This window comes from Meriones unguiculatus, chromosome 6, assembly GCF_030254825.1.
Source record: "Meriones unguiculatus strain TT.TT164.6M chromosome 6, Bangor_MerUng_6.1, whole genome shotgun sequence".
In the NCBI taxonomy this organism is placed as follows: Eukaryota; Metazoa; Chordata; class Mammalia; order Rodentia; family Muridae; genus Meriones; species Meriones unguiculatus.
In genome coordinates, this window is record NC_083354.1 from 77,705,012 (window position 1) to 77,720,416 (window position 15,405).

The 15,405-nt window shown below is 43.3% G+C and overlaps 1 protein-coding gene across 10 annotated transcripts in view; it reads right to left on the minus strand.

The window, feature by feature from the left end:
• The window catches only part of Mast4 (microtubule associated serine/threonine kinase family member 4), a 585,425-nt gene that overhangs the window by 330,307 nt on the left and 239,713 nt on the right, over positions 1-15,405 (minus strand). For 2 of the 10 annotated variants that reach the window (XM_060385661.1, XM_060385660.1), the window contains exon 1: positions 10,559-10,669. The exons of 6 other annotated variants lie outside the window; for them this stretch is intronic. In XM_060385661.1, coding sequence (XP_060241644.1) covers positions 10,559-10,597 — 39 coding nt within the window. In that variant the 5' untranslated portion in view covers positions 10,598-10,669. Of the gene's footprint in view, positions 1-10,558; positions 10,674-15,405 lie in introns of those variants that run through there. 2 more of the 10 variants (XM_060385664.1, XM_060385663.1) reach the window with 2 other exon arrangements.

Genomic DNA, 15,405 nt, shown 5'->3' on the forward strand with positions numbered 1-15,405 from the left:
CACATGAATGCAGGCACCTGTGAAGGCCAGAAGAGGGCATCAGATTTCCTGGAGCGGGAGTTACAGGTGCTTGTAAGCTAGCCAGTGCAGGTGCTGGGAACTAAGTGAGGGTCCTGTATAAGAACCGTGGTGATCAGTCTCTCTCTCTCTCTCTCTCTCTCTCTCTCTCTCTCTCTCTCTCTTCTCTCTCTCTCTCTCTCTCTCTCTCTCTCTCTCTCTATCTGTTTCTTGGTTTCAAGACAGGGATTCTCTGTGTAGCTTTGGCTGTCTTGGACTCACTTTGTAGACCAGGATGGCCTTTAACTCACAGAGATCCACCTGTTTCTGCCTCCTGAGTGCTGGGATTATAAGTGTGAGCCACTGCGCCCAGCTCTCTTAACCTGGGAGCCAACTCTCTAGTCCCCCATCCAGACTGACTTCTAACTTTGAGCATCAAGTTTTTAAAAGTCTACTAGTCCACTAATATTTTCTGACATAATCTATGAGTTCCTAAGGCTTCTCTGAGGGAGGTTTTGCATGTTCTCAACATATGAAACTCAGGAAGTATTGTGAATAAAATAAGCCAATATTCTTCTGTATTGGCCACTCTAAATAAAAAGAAGAGTTGAGTCTTTTTATTATCAATATAACTTAATGGCTTTGTGTACACATTCACAGGTACAAAAGGACACTGGAAAGAGTGTCAGAAAACTGATAAAATGGTCCCTTTCATCACGTGCCTTTCTGAGTTGAACCCTTTATCTTCAATTACAGATATTCCATTCAAATGGAACAAAAATTTCAGCTGAATTTGATGTAATCTCACTTAGGTTTTAAATTCACTCACTGTTTCAGGCAATATGGTGCCAACCTCATCGTCTTCATTTAAGAATGAATTGCTTTTTCCATTACAGCCTCTCTCATCTGGGATGTTTCACTTTGCTTTTCAAAATTATCCTGGAATGAGACTAGCAGGCAAGTTGTCAATGTTGGAAGCAATTTTTTTAAAAGAAAAAAAAAAACGAAAAGAAAAAAGGATACATATCTTCAAAACTGGATACACTGTTTTCAAGGTGTGACTCTAAAACCATTAAACTATTCTATGCAGTCCAATTCTGGCAAAATATGCATTAAGATAACAGTATAATTCTTAAAACTATACTGACATAAATCTGTTAACCCAGGAGAATCATATGCTCCCCTTACTTGTGATCCAGGTCAATTATTGATTAGGGCTGAGGACGTAAGACTGTCATCTAGACACCTCTTGAGAAGACTAAAACTATACATACAACTTGTCCCTCTATAGGCATCCCGGGTGGCTTCCACAGGTGCCATGTCTCTTATCAATATTCAAAGCACTTCCTCTTCTTGTTCTTATTTGTCTCTGTTCACTAATCCCTCAAGCCCTTGGAGTCCCCTCCAGTCTCCTCCAACCCTCCTTTCCTGATCAGCCACAGGTCACTTGCAGCCTGCTGACATTGCCCTAAATTGCCTTTTTGGTACTTCCTCTGTCAGCACCTCAGTCCGCTGCTCACATCACTCCTGACCTGACTCCTGTTTATCCTGATTCTAGCCTTGGGCTCTTTCAAGCACTTTCCATGATAGCTGCTAAGGGATTTCTGTGCCCTACTATAAATCCTGCAATGGCCTCCTTACATAAAGTCCAGTCCCTCAGTATGAGACCGTTACTGGAACTCTGTTCTTTGCTTCCTCTTACAACTGTCTGAAGCTCTTTAAGAAGGGTTTACGCGTCTGTTGGCTAGCCTTGTATATGATGCACATCCATCCTCCCTACACTGTTCTTATTGCCTACTCAGTACTTACCTGGCTTCCACTATGTGACAGAGGTTCAGCCACCAAAAAGGCATGGCTGCAATGGCTGGAACTCATGCTGCTTGAAAGTTGCTGTCATCTCCACCATTCTATAAGTCTCTCCCATGTCAACCCTACTTTCTACTCTTGCCCTGCCAGAGTCTAAAGGAAAATAAAACAAGACAAAAACCAGAAGCATATATTGAAGACAAAACACAGTTTTTTGACACAGGCCTGCTCAGTACAACTATCACCACTGTTGTTATTTTTGCTGTTAAACAAACATCTCTGGAAAGGAAGGCAAAGGAAAGGGGCTGATATTCTCTGCCTGGAGGAAAAGCAGACACCTTCACAACTTATGTAAATTAAAAAAAATTATCAGAACTAAAACAGGTGTGTTCCTCAGGAGTATCCCTGAGAAGGATTCCATTCAAAACTGTGGACATGTGTTATCTTTGGCATGAGGAGGAAGCTTCCAGGAGCCAAGGCAATTGTCCTGGTATGTCCTTGAGGTGGTCTCCTGATGTAAACCATGGAGCACGTGGCAACAATTGCAAAACTGTAAAATTGCATCTGTGCGCTTTGGTGTAAGGATCTAGTGCTTCCTCTAGCCATCCCCACCCTAATAAGCATGCCCCTGAGTGGGTTGCCAAGTGCGTGCCATGATGATTGAGGAACAGCACATTCCAACTGTAGCCATGCGCCCCTGCCAGATGATAATGGAATCTCTGTGCACCACATCCACAGCCCAGGCAACAGGAAGCTCTGACAGCAATGCGGACTTCCAAAGTTTCTCTTAAACAATTAAAGAATAAAAACGGTCCTTACAAGTCCTCTTCTTTTAATTGATTATGACAAAAATCAATGCTTTTTAATTGATTATGACAAATATCATGTGCTTACTATAACAGGAATGAGGACAAGTACAATTTTCCCATCGCACCCAGACATGGATGAGTTGATCTGTTAATGCATTTTCTTCTTATTTGAATGATATGAAGAAAAACAAAAGAGATTTTAGATGTTAGTTATGACAGGTGGTTATACCTTGTTGTGATCCATCTTTAAGAACTCGGCAAATAAGTGCTTACTGGTGAAGAGTGAAACAGCTGAGATTACACAGCTAGAGAGTGGCAGAAATGAGATGATTTTTAAACACTCCAAAACATGTCCAGGCTCTTGCCTTCCACCCCCATTAGGTAGGCCCAGCCACCCATGAACACACACACACACACACACTTACTCCTGCCCTGTAAGCACGTACATGTTTGTATGTGTGGGTGGTACACATTTTAAATAAGCTTACATGCACTATGTAGCTCGCAACCTGCTCTCTGAAACACTTGACGCATTGTCAGCTTTCCACACGTCTCTAAACACATTCAAAAACTGTGTTAATGGCAGTGCTGCCCTCTAACATGCTCTCTGCCAATCTCCCTGCCTGTGGCTGATGCCAAGAAAAACATGTAGTTCTAAGATATATTAGTAAGCTCTGCTTGTATTTCATAATTTATTTGAAATGCTTCTAGTAAATTTAAACAGCCTATTCGCCTTTGTTAGAGTCCAGTGCCAACAATAAAATGATTGGTTGCTTCATGCATATTGATCTCTCTAAGTTCATGTGATTCTCAATTTTTATAGTTTATTGATCAGTTTGTCTATTATCTCCTTTAGTCTTCTCACATTCCTTTAAGTAATTTCATTGTTTTGAGCGCAACATTATCAAAGTTTTAGGACCTACCTCTTCGAAGGCATTTTTTTCAGACAATTTAAAATTTTTAAAAGGTGTAATAAATAAAACCAGATGATGGCAAGAGTTAAAGAATGAAGAGCCGTCTGCTGCATTTATGTAGTGAATTCTGAGCAGGTAGGCATGGGTGAGAAGACAGGATAGTGGCCATCACCGGATACAAGCTAGCTCACCCAGGGAGGGAGGACAGGCCGGCTCATGGGCCAGTTTATCATGAGTCTAAACCAGTTCATCCTATGGACCTGACGTTATTCTGGGACAGTGCTGAGCATAATCGGTGGGCCTTCCAGCGGTCAGGGCTGGGTGACAAAAAGTGGGGAGATGTTTCTCAGTCATTTTCCCCGTCATCCCTCAATAGAAGGACTTAGTGTTAGGCAGTAATTCTGCAAAAAGGCCTCTATGGGCAAACAGATGGATGAGGTAAGTGTTGGAGAGTCTATGTTGGAACCTGTGGGAGGCCCGTCTGGAAGAAGAGCAGAAGGGGTCTCCTGGGTTAGCCCCTCATGCAGCTCTGGCTTCCTGAGTCTCTGAGCCGCTCTCCCCACGAGCTTCTGACCATGCTTAATGCGTAGGAGCCACTGCGGAAGGACAGGGGAAAGTAAGAAGGAAGCAGCTAAGACAGCGGCTCTCAACCTTCCTAAGGCTGCGACCCTTTACTACAGTTTGTGTGGTGGGACCCCTAACCCAAATTATTCTGTGGTTCCTTTAAAACTGTATGCAGGATATCTAATATGTGACCCCCACCACCAAAGGGGTCATGACCCACCAGTTGAGAACCACTAATCTCAGTAGTCCCATGGTTGACTATGTCTTCTAGAACTCAGGGTTCTATTAAAACTGCTCTTTTATCGGGAAAATCAAGTTTGCCCTTGCTGCTTCTGGTTCCTGCACATTCACCTAAGCTTTTCTAATGCTTCCCACATGACTTCATTACACAGCTTAAACCAATTTATGCACACCATGATTCTATTGCTTGGACACTGATGACACGCTTATTTAATTACTTAAAACTGCACTCTGTGCAACTTAGTAATAATACCAAAGAGAGCTAAAGTTAACAGAAAAGGTCCCGTGAGCTGAACGCGGAGCTAAGAGAGTGGCCATTCTCCTCAAACTGTCATCTCTGCGTTGCAGACATGAACACGGAGATTCAGACTGGCGAACAAGCTTGACCCTGGTTGCAGAGGTGTTCTATGTCACTGAACACAAATCTGGTTCTAACGCCTTCGACCCTTAATAAGTCTATCATTTTAAACTGTGAGATGCTCACAAATAAAGCAATGTAATGATTTAAAAACACAACAAAATAATTCAAATATCCTATAGAATTAAGTATGTAAATAAAACAATGCCATACAGGGGAGAATAGGATGGAATGTAGTAATTATGGAAGTTTCTGTGAACTACTGAGAACTTAACTTCGGTCTGTGATAAACAGAAAGAATCTGGATAAAATAAAGAAAGGTAGCCGGGCAGGATGGCACACTGTTGGGGTACGCTGTGCGAAGGGGTGTACATTCAGCTGTTAAATCGGTACTGGCAGAGAGCTAAACGCTGGCAGGGTTTTGGTATTGCTCATTCCTCACCTGCCTAAGTAAGGCCTTCTAGAATGGTATCTGATTAGCTGTAGTAAAGAGCCGAGGGCCAATAGCTGGGCAGGGAGCGGAAGGCGGAACTTCCGGATAGAGCGAAAAGGACTCTGGAAGAAGAGTCAGATGGGGGAGATTTGCCATCGAGACACTGAGGTGAACAGATGGATGTGAACAGGAGCAGAGAGGTAGAGTGAGCCACATAGCAGGACATAGTGCCAGGATCAGATTAGGCTACAAAGCTGGCTGGGAATCTGCCCAGCTAAAACGCCCAAGCATTAAGATGTTAAAAAAAAAAAAACCTCTGTGTCATTATTTGTACCACTGGTGGGTCTGAGAAAGTCCTACTACAGTGCACACCTTTGATCCCATCACTCAGGAGGCAGAGGCTGGGTAATCCCTGTGAATTCAAGGGCAGTTTGGTCAACATAGTGAGTTCTAGGACAGCCTGGGTTATGTAGAGACCCTGTATCCAAACAAAACAACAAAATAAAAGTAATTGAAGTGACTGTAGGAAAACCGGATGCATGCACATTAGGTATCCTAAAACATGATGAGGCAGTGTTGCGAGGCCAGAGTAAAACTAGAAAAGGAGAGAGACCAGATGAAAAAGTAACTGTTCATTCTTATTCTATTCTAGAGAAGAAGGAAAGTCTGGTGGGAACAGGGTTGAGAAACAGGCTGGACAGGACAGGGCCATGAACCCTGACACCACCACGAGTCCTGGCAATCCAGGTATGAAGAATGGGCAGACCTAGACTCATGGGGATTAACATGGCTTGGTAAGAGGATGCAAGTGATGAAGAAATTATACTTGGGAGCCAGGGTGATGAAGAGAATTATTCTATCACTCACAGAATTACAAAGATGATAACGTGCTGAGTCCTTAACTATGAAAAGCCAGGATCTTGTATCAATTGATTTTGTTTTTTGTTTTTGAGACAAGGCTTCTTTGTGTAGCCCCAGATGTCACAGAACTCACTCTGTAGACCAGAGATCCACCTGCCTCTGCCTCCTGAGTGGTGGGATTAAAGGCATGCACCACCACGCCTAGCTTCAAATTTATTTATTTATGTATTTATTTATTTATCTATCTATTAATTTATATAGTATATTTATGTATTGTTTATTTTTATATCCTTAACATTTTTATTATTATGATTAATGTTCTTATCATATAAATTATCTTTTTTTTCCTGAATTCAAGGACATATCAACATTATCCATCAGGAAGCTATAGAATCATGTCTGTCTCCAAACAGAAAGTAAACTGTTCCAATGCATAAGAAACATGACTTGGGAGCTGGAGAGATGGCTTAGTGGTTAAGAGCACTGGCTCCTTATCCAGAGGTCCAGAGTTCAATTTCCAGCAACCACAAGGTGGCTCACAACTATCTATAATGAGATCTGATGCCCTCTTCTGGTATGCAGGCACACATGCAGGCAGAATACTGTATAAATAATGAATAAATAAATAGAAAGAAAGAAAGAAAGAAAGAAAGAAAGAAAGAAAGAAAGAAAGAAAGAAACTCCACTCATGTGTTTCTAATCTGCCTAACAAATTAGGTGGCTGTTCACTTATGACCTTTATTCTTCCTGTCCCAATGAAATCTACAGGCTTTTCTAGAACTGCTGTAGAGGAAAAGTACCTCATCCCGAAGAGAAATAAATGTTAGCTTGAGTGTGTCTACCATGCCCTTCTAACTAGATGACTCTAAATAGTCACCCAGAGTCTTCAAATGACTAGGGACATAGTGGTACTCCCACATAATTAGAGTGCTGTTGAATCTTGGGTAAGGTGTAAACTCGCCTCTAATTACATTGAAGTGGGCACGGAAGGGAAACCGGGACATTAGGACTGCAATGACCTATACTCATACACAAAGAAGAGGTGATCTGATACTCCGTCTGCTTCTCTGCTTTCTAAACTTGAATTCCAGACCAAAATCAGAGGAAAGTCAGGAAAATCAGACACAAAGCACACGTGAGTTCTTTATTATTTGTTTTGTTTTCATTAAGGTGAGTGCATGTCTGGGGCAGGAAGTGAGATCAGGCAAAGACAATCAAACAAAGCCCAGGCCTACTGGAACCTCTGAAATATGAGCATCTAGTTATTCTGCTGTTCTGCGTCATGCAGCAACGAGGGAAAAACTTTCCACACCCTAGCAGCACGTGCTACCTTGGAAGTAGACTTGCAATGAGGATATTTAATGGGGGGAAAGGGGTAAGAGAAGATGGTGCCTAGAAGGTCACTGTTCAACAAGACTTTGGACAGGAACTGTGGAAAGCCTTCCTTAGACACCCCGCCCTTCTCTCAGTGACTTGTACCCACCTCAGTGATTCCGGGTACTCACTGTTCTCCAGCCTTGGAATCCATCACAGTGGAGATAGGGACCCTCTCATTAAAACAAATAAGACGGAAACATATAATGGAAATCACTAAAACAATTAATTTCCCTGACAGTTAAAAATATGACCCACAGATGAGGCATATTAGGTCTGAAAGGAGCCAGTTATCCATTGACAAATTAGACCTGTCTAGAAATTCAAATTGCCCAAAGTCCAAGGCCTGTGCAAGTCCATCAGTCAGTTTCCCTCCTGTTTTAAGATGCTGTCTGAGAAGTTTCCAGAATATAATGGTGAAAGCAGCTGGAGCCTCCAGCTCATACTCCCTTTTCAGAAGCAGGGGCTGAAGTGTCATCACTAGCACTGGCAATAGTGCTAACAGTCCACACACAGAAGGTGCAGGCACTTACATCGAACAATTTAGCGAGGCCATCACTGATGAGGCAGCCATGCTCTGAGAAATTACATGTTGGGACTAAAATAGTTTTGTTTTGTTTTGTTTCAAAATCCAAATCTGAAAGACATTACCAGTATGCCTGTTCTGAAAAGCTAGAGGTACTGAGATCTTAAAATAAGTTCCAAACACACACTGTAGCATCCTGCCCTGAACACATACTGCATTATTGTAAAATTAGATTTTAGAAAATTAGAATATTGTGCACTTCAGATTTCTGACACTAGGCTTTAAGTTATTTAAAGAGCTGGTTAGCTCCACACACTGTTCATTTATTCAGTGCACAGGCTCTTACTCTCTATAGTCTATACATAAAACCCTCCATATTTATAATTGTCATGATCTCGCTAATCAGTATTTACTGGCTTTCCTAATAACTGTTCTAACTTAAAGATAATGTGATAACTAATATTTATTGTATTAGGCGGTCTTTAACTTTAAAAACTCAAGTATACCCACATCTTTATTTTAAAAATGCAAGAGTCCTGTGTTGAGGCTTGTCAAATTACAGGAAGATAAGTAGAGCCCAAGGGAGATGAGGCTTGCCCAGGATTTCCTGTACACAGAGAGTCAGAGGCAGGGAAAAAGACAAGGAGGTTTGCTCTTGGCTCTGCTGCTTCAGAGGTACCTCACCAGCAGCCTGAAAGCCCCACATAGCTCTATCTATAAAGTCACCAAATCTCAACCTCACTAGGTGGCGTTGCTCTCACAAGTCCGTTGTGATGCAAATTCAGACTTTTTATTGTTACTTACACTGGAATTTCTTAAAGCAGCTGCTCTGTGTGCGGGGTGTCTTTTTAAAACACCGCTTGCCCTTTATTTAGGCGAAAGGAGCAAACAGGCTTTGTTTAAGTGGGTGGAGAGTTGTGAAGGAAGAACTTTGAGACACTTCCAAGATCTCATTTCTCATAAGGTGAAGACTCAGCTTCTCACTCACAATACAAAGTAGACACTCTTGCTCAGGAGATGTATCAGGACATCAGGTGCCCCAAGAGCTGCTCAACACAAACAAGACCCAGCACTCCAATTCCACATTAACAAGGAAAGTTTCTTTGTTTTGCTATACATCTTTTTAAAGAAAGACACAGCTCTAAGGCTTTCAATGCCACCAATGACTCCTTTATTTCTAAAATTAAGTCAAACCAACATCCCTGCGAAGCATCACAGCTTCCAACCGTCTCTGACATTGTTACAACAAAACATCACAGAATGGGAGAAGAAGAAAAAGAAACTACAAAATTTCTTCTCAAAAACATATTTTAAACCCATTAAAGTAAATTCCAGGGAGGAAAACACTGACAAAGTGCTTTCAATTAATATTAACTGGCACTATGGGGAGTTAACAGCATATCACTGTTTTAACAAAGAGCCTTTCCATATTTAACCAGTGGCTCTGGGGAGGTCAGGAAGACCACAAACAGCTGTGCATTACCAGAACTTTATGGAGATGATGAAAACAAAGAAAAGGAAGTCCACAGCAGTGACTGTACATTCGAAAACAATGACCATCGGACTCTCCCAGGAGGTCATCTGTTTACTTAGGTCTGGAACAATAAACGGCATTGAACTCCAACTTTTTCAATCCCTCTCTTGTTTACCCACAAATAATCCTTCGGTTTGCCCCACAACACTATAATGTAAACTCAACATAAGGAATGTCACAGCACCCAAAGCAGCTGGCTAAGGCAACAATGACTGGAAAGGTCACAGAGGAAGCGTGGCTAAGCATGTCACCTAATCTGGATCCTCAATCAGGCATAGTTTCTTAATTTCAAAAATAGTGAACAAGAGTTCAATAATGGCCAGATTCTTCCCTAAAGAAAAACAAAAACAAAACCAAAACCAAAAAAAAAAAAAAAACCAAACAAAAAAACCCACTTTTTACGGGAAACAGTTATTGGGAGATAAACATGCTAATTTTGAACACAGTTCTGCTGTGGCATCCTTATTAAACTCGAACGACTGCCAAGCAGATGTTTGTTTTTTGTTTTAAGTTTTCATATTTGCTAAGTTTTCATTGGGCATACATCTGTACACTAAGAGACAGAGTGATTTGGGCAAACTCAGACACAGAAAAGCAAGACAGGGAGACAGACATCTTTCCTAGTCTCTTAATCACAGACAACTTTGAGCTAGTTGCCAGCAGAAACTTTCCTTTCACTGACAGGTTCACTGACAGGCAGAGGATTAACAGCTGGAGACAATTGCCCAGTAGTCACACAGATGCCACCAGGAGGGGCTTACCCCTGGGCAGAACTGAGGACTGTGTTCCCAGAACTAGTCGGAGTTGCTACTGCCTCAGACTTCCCTGACACTTGATAAAACCCCAGAGGCACTTATCAGCTGCCACCACCACCAAGACTGAACTATTCCTCAACAACCAAACCCAAAGTGTCAAACTGAAAGTCCTGTCTATTGTCTCTGACCAAAAAAAAAAAAAAAAAACCTCTCACGGAACTCCGTGTGTCAGACCTGTAACTAGAGCCCCAGCAGACCTCACTGCCAAGCAGATATTAAGAGCTGAGCACAGAGCTGTGCCCGGTAAAGGAATGACACAGGAACTTTGAAATCCTCAGTGGCTGGCCACTGATTAGCCTGCATGTCGAGAATGGAAGGTTTGCCTACCTGGAGCCCTCTCCGTCTCAGAATGCTGGACTCATCCATCTCCCTCTCTGCTTTCTCTGAGCCTGTCGCCACAGTCTGGCCATGCTGTACTACCTCTACTTGGCCACGCTAATTCAGAGCCCGGCAGCTGCTAAACACTTACATCACGCTCTAGCTGATTGGAGCCTGAAGTCAGCTGGTCCCGCTTAGTTATTCACTCCGCCAACTTCGGAGATCAGGGATGCTCGCAGTGCGCCGGGAGAGCGCAGCAAGTGGGCTCCGACGGGCACCTAATGTATTTCCCCAGCGGGCAGAGAAGCCTCTCGCTATCAGACTGGAAATCCTGGGATCCCTGTTTTGTTCTTCCAAATGCAGATTGTTGGTATTCCGGGCAAGCAGGTAAATGGCTTTCAGCAGCGGCGGCTTTGGGTCAAGCCCCTTCGGAGGTCAAAGTGGCTAAGTAAATCAACGCTGACACTCACCTCTGTCAAAACAGCCGCTGATCGGGAAGGTGTGGATAAAACGAAAAAACCAGGGCACAGCTGGTCGGTCCAACGGCACCACCACGCCTGGTGCTTGTCCCTTCAACCGGTATCAAAGAAAATAAATTGTGGCAGAACACACAGGCTGCTGCCTGAAACCTGAAAGCGAGAGCTCAGGGCGCGGCTGCTCCCCAACCAGCCTCCAAGGAGCGCTCCCCACCCGAGGGAGCTCTCCATTCCTTTACACAGAAGTCTCTCCAGGTCAGTTCCCAGCCCTAAGACACGCGGAGAGTGGAGGTTTTCATTTCCCCCATCCAGAACTTAGTTCTGGTGAGACCTGACCGACACGTAAAAAGGAGGAAGAAATTCCAAAGACCCGTCGTTAGCTGGGACATTAACCTATTCACAGTCTTATAAGCTGCTGCGGGGGGGAGGGGTAAAGATTCCCATCATGTGCAATTTCACAGTTTGTTTCGGCTTGTTTACCCTGCGCATCTTATTGCAATTCAAAGCAACTACGGGATGAATATTAGGTTTTCATTACCGGCAAGGCACAGGCACAGGAGTAAGAATATACATTACTATCAATTTATAATAAATTATTCCTCCTGTGTCTACTCTAAAGATATTTAAATTGGGGGAGCTGTTTGGTCCTCAGGGAGATAGGCACTCAGTGGGATGCCTGGGAACCACCTCCCCAGTCGCTCGGCATTTACAGGTTTGTCTTCAGGAAAAACACAGGAAAGAAAGCAGCCATAAAATTATTTAAAATATCAGCGATTCCCGGGTTCCTACCTAATCCGGAGATCTAAGGATTTCTAAATGTGGGGAGAGAAGAAAGAATGTCTGGCAGGTCTCTACAGCCCCCCCCCTTCGTTCTAGCTCCTTCCTGGCTGTCAGCATGCTGGTAGCCTCGCTATCAATTGATTAGATTATGTCATTAAAAATAGCTCTGGGATTTATGAATCTAAGCACTGAGCGAAATTGATTGCATTTTACATCGCCAGCCCTTGCATACATCTCTAGACATACAAAAGAAGTCCGGTCAGGTACTCCCTAGCTGAGGCTCAGCAGAGAAGGGTGTCAGTGTTTTCCACTTGTTCATCTGACACCACTTAAAGGCAGAAAGCCCCAGAGAGTTTTTAGCTCTAGCTTATATGTAGAGAAATGATGCCACCTCTACAAGAAGAGGGGGCTGGAGGGGGTGCGGGGGGTGCGGGGGGGGTGCGGGGGAGCACTATACTGATCATCACTCAACTCAAAGCACACCAACAACTTGAGGGTAAGCCACAGTTGGGAAAAAGATTCCTTTAGAGCTGTGAATTCGTGTTTATAATTGAAGGTGTAAGAATAGTACGTTTGTTCTTTATAGCAAAGAAAAGCCCAAGTTAAAGACGGCAATATGTGCTTGTAAGAGTGCCCAGAAACAGCTCCTGTTCTCGCCGCACCCTGCACTTTGAATTCTTCTTGGACCATGAAGACCAGGAGGTCTTCTCAACGGTAACTACAGGAGCAGCACTCCTGGTCCAGTCACTTTCAAGTGGTTCTCAGAGAGGCACCCAACCCCCCCTGAATTATAGGAGCCCTCTTAGACAAGGCCTGTATCCACACCTTTGAAAGTCCTTGCTGTCTCCCCATAGACTAAGAAGGAAGGCATACTGACTTTAGGGGGAGAAACATTTTTTTAACCCCAAAAGCTCAACTTTGCAAAGTAAAAGCCATTCATGGTTCTTTTACTAAACCAAACCAAACAAAAAACAAAACAAACAAACAAACAAACAAAAACAAAAAACAACTATTGCATGTAAATCAATGCAATACAAGCAGAGAACTTTGAGGGCCTGATTCTCTCCTATCATGTGGGTTCCGGGAATTGAACTTGGGTCCATAGGCTTGGAGGCAAGCATCTTTACCTGCTGAGCCTTCTCACAACCCCCACCCCCACTATGGTTCTTCCATGTATTCTTTTGATTTGAAGACTATGACCTTCAGTCTGTTAATGCTTCTAGAAAGAATAAAGTCTGGTGGAGGGTGCAAAGCTCCCACTAAAAAGAGAAAAATGGAAAACCACTTTTGCCCTGGAAATAAAGATCACACTTCTCCAGGAGGCAGGAAGGTCAGAAGTATCTTTTCTGTGACCAATGGTGGGAGACGCCAAGTGTTACCCGAAGATGCTCTGGGGACACACTGTTCAAGTCAGCTGATGTGCGTGCCTGACAAGCAGAGCCCATGCAGCAGGCACCTTGGCAGTAAAGGTGCCTGGTGCACTGTGGCTGAGGACATGAAGTCTGTCTCTTAACAAAGGGATATTTTGAGATAAAAATCTAGGTTAGCATTCCACCCTTAACTAAGTCTAAGATGAAGATTATAACCATCAAATCTAGTATGAAAAAAATATCGATTACCTGTCAAAATGTATCACTTTGAGAAGTGATACACATACATTTTAAAGAAACAGAACAAGCCAGAGGCAAAAACATTTGGGACAAAAATGAAAGGCTGCTGAAAAATAACATCAGGCAATAATGGCTCAGCGGAGGGAATAGTAAAGGGAAATTGCTACATTTACCCTTTGCTATATATTTTCTCATCAAGATAAGCCATGTGTTAAAATGCAATAAAACCCTCAAATGATGACACTATTCACAGGTAATAATTGGGATCCAAACTAATTTCCATTAATAAACTCATTTTTCCTGTGGTTTAATACCTCCACAGAATATGCTCACAATGCGGAGGGTTAGCTCACAGAGCGCTAACTTGAGAACACATCACCTTTACATCTGGGTTCAAATAAGAAGACCTGGTAGGCTTTGTCATGCATGGTCGTCTAAATCCAGGGGCTTTGAAACACCTGGTTTAAAAATATTTATATGGCTACGTCACAAAGCACGTGGACTGTCGCCTCGTTTGTGTCATGAGGCATTCAAAATCCACGGTCACTATAATAAAGGTTAAGATGACATTTCAATAGTCACCGCAGTTTAACACCTCCCAGCGACAAAAACAATTCCAAATTCCAGTCAGGAAAGGAGCACTTGGGTGCTTTTCACAAAGAGGTGATGGAGACTGGCAGCCGTCGGCGCAGTGTTAGTGTGCGGCCTAGGGATTCAGGTGCGTCTCCTGTCAGGTTTCTGTCTACCACATATTTGGAAACCTGTCTTCGGCAGAGCTCTGTTGGTTACCTTGAGTCCAGATTTCTTTGGATTGCATCCATCCTCTGGCAATTGAGTGCTCACTGGGTTTGTTTTTATACATGTTTGTTTTTATAAAACAAAGATGTGTGAGGTTTTCGGGCCTACCCTCTGCACCCCACTCCACTGGCTCCATCTACCCCCTCGCAGCAAACTCAGCCTTTGCTGAACATCTATCTACCCAGAGGCTCGGTGTCAAGGGAGGGAGAGGGTCTTACCCACCCCACCCCCAAAAGAACACTGGTCCTCCCTCCTACTTTCTACCTGAGCCAGGAGCACAAATGACAGAATGGTGCCAGCGTCCTGCCCAACCCCCTCAGGACAGCCCCAACCCTCAGAGCATGTACAGTGTTCTACAGGCAGCTCAGAGGGGATGCCCCAAAATGTGCTCATGCCTAAGCGTGGTGGTAACAGCTCCTTCTCAACTAGGGTACAGACAATGACGAATATACCCATCACTATACCCCATTAGTTACTGAAAGAGAAAGGAGGCTTCAACTTCTTATCTAGTCATTCCCTGGGGAAGTCACTATTGCCAAATGGATACATTCCCCATTAAGCCACTAATGATGTTTTCCATTCATAAAATTACCACTGGTAACCACTGAATTGTGTTTGCCGCCTTTTTAATTAAAAAGTTATGGGTAGCATGGGGCACAAAGGAGAAGAGCATTCACAAGAAGGCCTGCAAAAGTCTTCTGTGGTAACAATCATGGCCCTTTGTCCATCTGAATGGCACAGACAGCCTTGAGTGGTGGTAGGGGCATGGCCCTTTGTTTAAGAGCTTTGTTAAAATGCATATTTCTATGCATGTATTTCAATTCCTTCCTAATTTTTGTATTTTATTTCTATCTCTTTTACTTATAAATAATAGTGACTGATATTTATTTACTGGTCAGATACTGTGTCCATCAGTCATCTCACTGACCAGTAAACAATAGCCCCACAAATTAGGAAAGCCCACCTCCCCCGCTATAGGTGAGGAAACTGACACTCTCTGGGATTATATATCTTCCAAGGAAAGGCAGAACTGAGCCACCAACTCAGACCAGACGGGAGTCTAAATCCCTACCTCCATCCTTTCCTCCCCCGTAGTGTTTAAAGCCAGGAAGGACAGAGCTTTCAAAGTGAGACAGAGCTGTGAAAGGCACTGCGTCCTTTAGCCCCTAAAGAAGAAAAAATTCTCACAGTC